The sequence below is a fragment of the Cicer arietinum genome, chromosome 5, assembly GCF_000331145.2.
Source record: "Cicer arietinum cultivar CDC Frontier isolate Library 1 chromosome 5, Cicar.CDCFrontier_v2.0, whole genome shotgun sequence".
In the NCBI taxonomy this organism is placed as follows: Eukaryota; Viridiplantae; Streptophyta; class Magnoliopsida; order Fabales; family Fabaceae; genus Cicer; species Cicer arietinum.
The window spans coordinates 42,859,497-42,863,364 of NC_021164.2; the positions used below are offsets into that span (position 1 = coordinate 42,859,497).

At 30.1% G+C, this 3,868-nt stretch overlaps 1 protein-coding gene across 1 annotated transcript; it reads left to right on the forward strand.

The window, feature by feature from the left end:
* The first annotated feature begins 1,073 nt into the window (after positions 1-1,073).
* LOC140920462 (secreted RxLR effector protein 161-like) lies at positions 1,074-1,826 on the forward strand. The gene has a single exon (XM_073368738.1). It carries the CDS (start codon positions 1,074-1,076, stop codon positions 1,824-1,826), a length of 753 nt encoding a protein of 250 aa, XP_073224839.1.
* Positions 1,827-3,868: the final 2,042 nt, after the last annotated feature.

A 3,868-nucleotide genomic window follows, 5' to 3' on the forward strand; every position in this document is an offset into this window, starting at 1 on the left:
TATATCCAAATAAAACAATATTAAAAATAAAAAAAAAAAAATATTTATTCTTAAACCACGACCTTATATCTAGAGGTACAGTTCAAAACCCACCGCTGTCAATTCGAAGTGCTCTCAATCATTGACTTGTATGATTGTAAGCATGATTTGTCTTATACAAGTATTCTGGCAACGCTACCAAAATTAAAGGATACACTATTCTTGTCTTAAACCATATGTGCCCAGTCAGCACTATTCTTGCCAAAGGGTTTGCCGTATGTGTATTCTGGCAACGTGCCAGTGATGTGGTTTAAGTTTTCTGAGTCGCGTTTTTGGTTTTGATTTATTTATGTTTCTATTTTGCAATAGTTTTAGGGTTTTTCCTGCCGGATCTATCTATTGTGCGAACCAAATATCCATATATCATAATTTTAACCAAAAAATTAAAATAAAAAAAATAAACCCTAAGTATATAGGAATTGAGAAATATCAATCAATGGCTAATTCGAAAACTATTAAATCTCAATCCCAAATTGAATTTCAAAACCAAGGCAATAACCGAATTTCATCATGAATTAAACATGGTAGGCTCTGATACCACTTGTTAATAATCCATGTCAATTACATGATGAATGACCAAAGGCGGAAGCGTACCTGTGGGAATTGCCATTGATGAAATCCTAGAATGATGATGATAGAGCCAATGGGTTGGGTGATCTTCCTCAGCAAAACACCTTGAAGACCTTGCTCTCTTGATGGGGATAGAGAGAACCAGAGAGTTTTCTCCTTTAGGGTTTTGAAACTGAATAATCTTGTTGTGTTTGCCTTGGGGACCATTACCCCTATATATAACTATTATTAGTTATATCCCAAATTGCAGTATTTCCAATTCAGCCCCTCATTAAATTAGAAACTGCCTGGTATCTACACTATTAATTTTCATAACCATTATGCTCTTTAGCCATAAACTATTATATTTTATTTGACCCCTAGTTTATTGGCTAATTATATAATGACCCTAACACACTTTATTAATTAATTACATATGTGACCCATAAATCTTACATGTTTGTCTTAATCAACGCAAATATGTTATGGAACTCTTGGATGATATGGGGCTTCTCAACTGCAAACCGGTTTCTACCTCCATGCTACCCAATATGAAGTTATCTAAAGATGATGGCAATCTTTTCCCTGACAACAAGCTTTATCGAAGATTGATTGGTCGCTTGCTCTACTTAACCAACACTAGGCATGACCTCTCATTTCATGTTCAAAAGCTCAATCAATATGTTTCCAACCCAATGCACTCTAATTATCTTGTTGCAACCAAAATTATTCACTACATTAAAGGCTGCCCTAGAAAGGGCTTATATTTTTCTTCATCTTCTCCTTTCCAATTGATTGCCAGCAGTGATAGTGATTGGGTTGCCTGCCCCGATTCCAGAAAATCTACTATTGGTTTGCTCATCTTCCTTGGGTCATCACTTATCTCATGGAAATCCAAAAAGCAAACAGTTGTTTCTTGTTTTTCTTCAGAAACGGAATACCACGCTTTGGCACACACCACTTGTGAAATTCAATGGCGCTTATATATTCTTAAAGACCTTCATATTCCTGTTAAATTCCCTATTTCAATTTTTTGTGACAATAATTCTGCAATACAAATTGCTCAAAATCCCATTTTTCATGAGCACACAAAATACATCGAGCTCGATTGTCATCTAGTTCATGAGAAAATTCAAAATGGCACCATCCATTTTATGTTTGTTCCTTCTACTGCCCAATACAAAGGTGTTGCCTCCCTCTTCTTTTCAATATATTGTTTCCAAGCTCAACCTTATTGATATCTACGGTTCGAGCTTGTGAGGGGCTGATGAATTTACTTAATTTTATATTTCATAGGATATCTTCATTATTTGATATTATTGTTATAGTTAGTTTTAATTATTGGGCTTGGTTGCTTTGTATTAGTTAGGTTATTAACTGATAAATAACTCGCGTGACATGATTTTATATACAAGAAAATTAAATATTCTCATCTACAATTACAATTCCTTATTCTAATAGGTTAAAATTTTGAAATAAGTTCATATGACTTTTGAAAATGAATATTTTGTACTTTAAAAATTATTTTTTATTTGAAAATAGATATGCTTTTTTATTTACTAAAAAAATACATATGCTTTGACTGATATATATTATGTAAAAGAGAGATAAGTGCATTAAATATATTCTATATTTGTTAGAATTTATTACTAATAATGAATCTATACTACAAATATCTATCTATCATATAAAAATTTCATATTTAATTTCTAAGAGAGTTAATTGTATAAATACATTCCATATTTGTTAGACTTATAAACGTGCGTCATATTTTTAATATTTAAAAGAAAACGGATATTTCGAAGAAAAACATTCTTTCACGACAAAAAGTAAACAATAGTGGTGCACAGATTTCATAATCCGAATTTATGGTAGACAAAATTTATAATAAATTTATAAAAATGTTTTTCTCATTTGGTTTTCATAATTCTTTTTGGTACATAAGAGGGTTAAAGGTTTAAAGAAGAAAAAAAAAAGGAAAAGCTAATAAACTAAACTTACACTCCTAAGTATTTAAGTTTCAGAAATATATTATATTATAAGTATTTAAGTTTCAGAAATATATTATATTATATATAATGATCAATATGTACAGTTTTTTTAATAAAAAAATTATATAAAATGATGAACAAAAATAACAAAGGAACTTATCTTGAACTGAAACACTATGTCATCCCTTTATATTTGTTAATATAAAAAAAATACACCAAAATAAATTAAAATATTTATTAATTTATTAAATATAATAATACTAGTGTTAGGCCATGCCAAGCGCATGACTTCGATCAATCAAATGATATAATTTACATTCACATTTATATCTTATATAAATTATAAATAAATAAAATATTGTACATTGCAAACAAAAAATATAATATTATATATAATAAAAAAATATAAAGTGTGCTCAAATTATAATTTAAAATGGATATCATAAATAAAGTTATAATCTTTGGGATAGTTGATTACACATTATCAAATTCATGATAAACTACATTATTATTGTCCAAGTGAGTGATTGTAATTTTTGTTCCATATCATAACCCAACAAATTGATCAATATTCCTCATTAACATTATAGGACAACCTACTTTAAGTGTCAACTTGTGATTTCTTAATATCGTGGAGGAATTCAGCAGTGAACTATTGATTTTGTAGATCATTCGCATCAGATTTCCATATTGAATTTGAACTCAAATATTACCTTTCTTCACCTGGAATCAATGACAAAAGGGTATTGTTGACATGCTCAACAATATTTCAAAGTTGGAGCAAAAATCCCTCGTTCCTGAAAAAATGCAACACCATGCATGTTCTTTAAAGTGTCAGGATAAGTGAAATCTATATGGGCGCGTATGGGATTAATTGAGTCATGTATAAGTAAATTATTTGAAATTTTGACACATATCTCGCCATTCTCGTCGGTAGAATCGTCTCCATCCCCTATTGAAAGAATCCAATCAACAAAGTGAAGTAACAATGTCAATTATAAGGAAGGGGATTTGAATTATAATTGCCCTTTTTTAAAAATTCTTGTTAAAAACTGAAGTGTTTAACTCAAGATTGATCTTGGTTACAAACGAAGAATGTTCTTGGTTAGTAAAAAAAAACAATATTAATTTATCAATATAAAAACTTATTGGAAGACAAAAAGTAAATAGAGATAAGGAAAGAGAGGTCGCACAAGGATATATCATGGTTCACCCAACACGGGTTACGTCCAGTCCTCACAATTGTGAGATTTTCCACTAAGTGCTCAAAGCAAGAACATTCTTGGCTT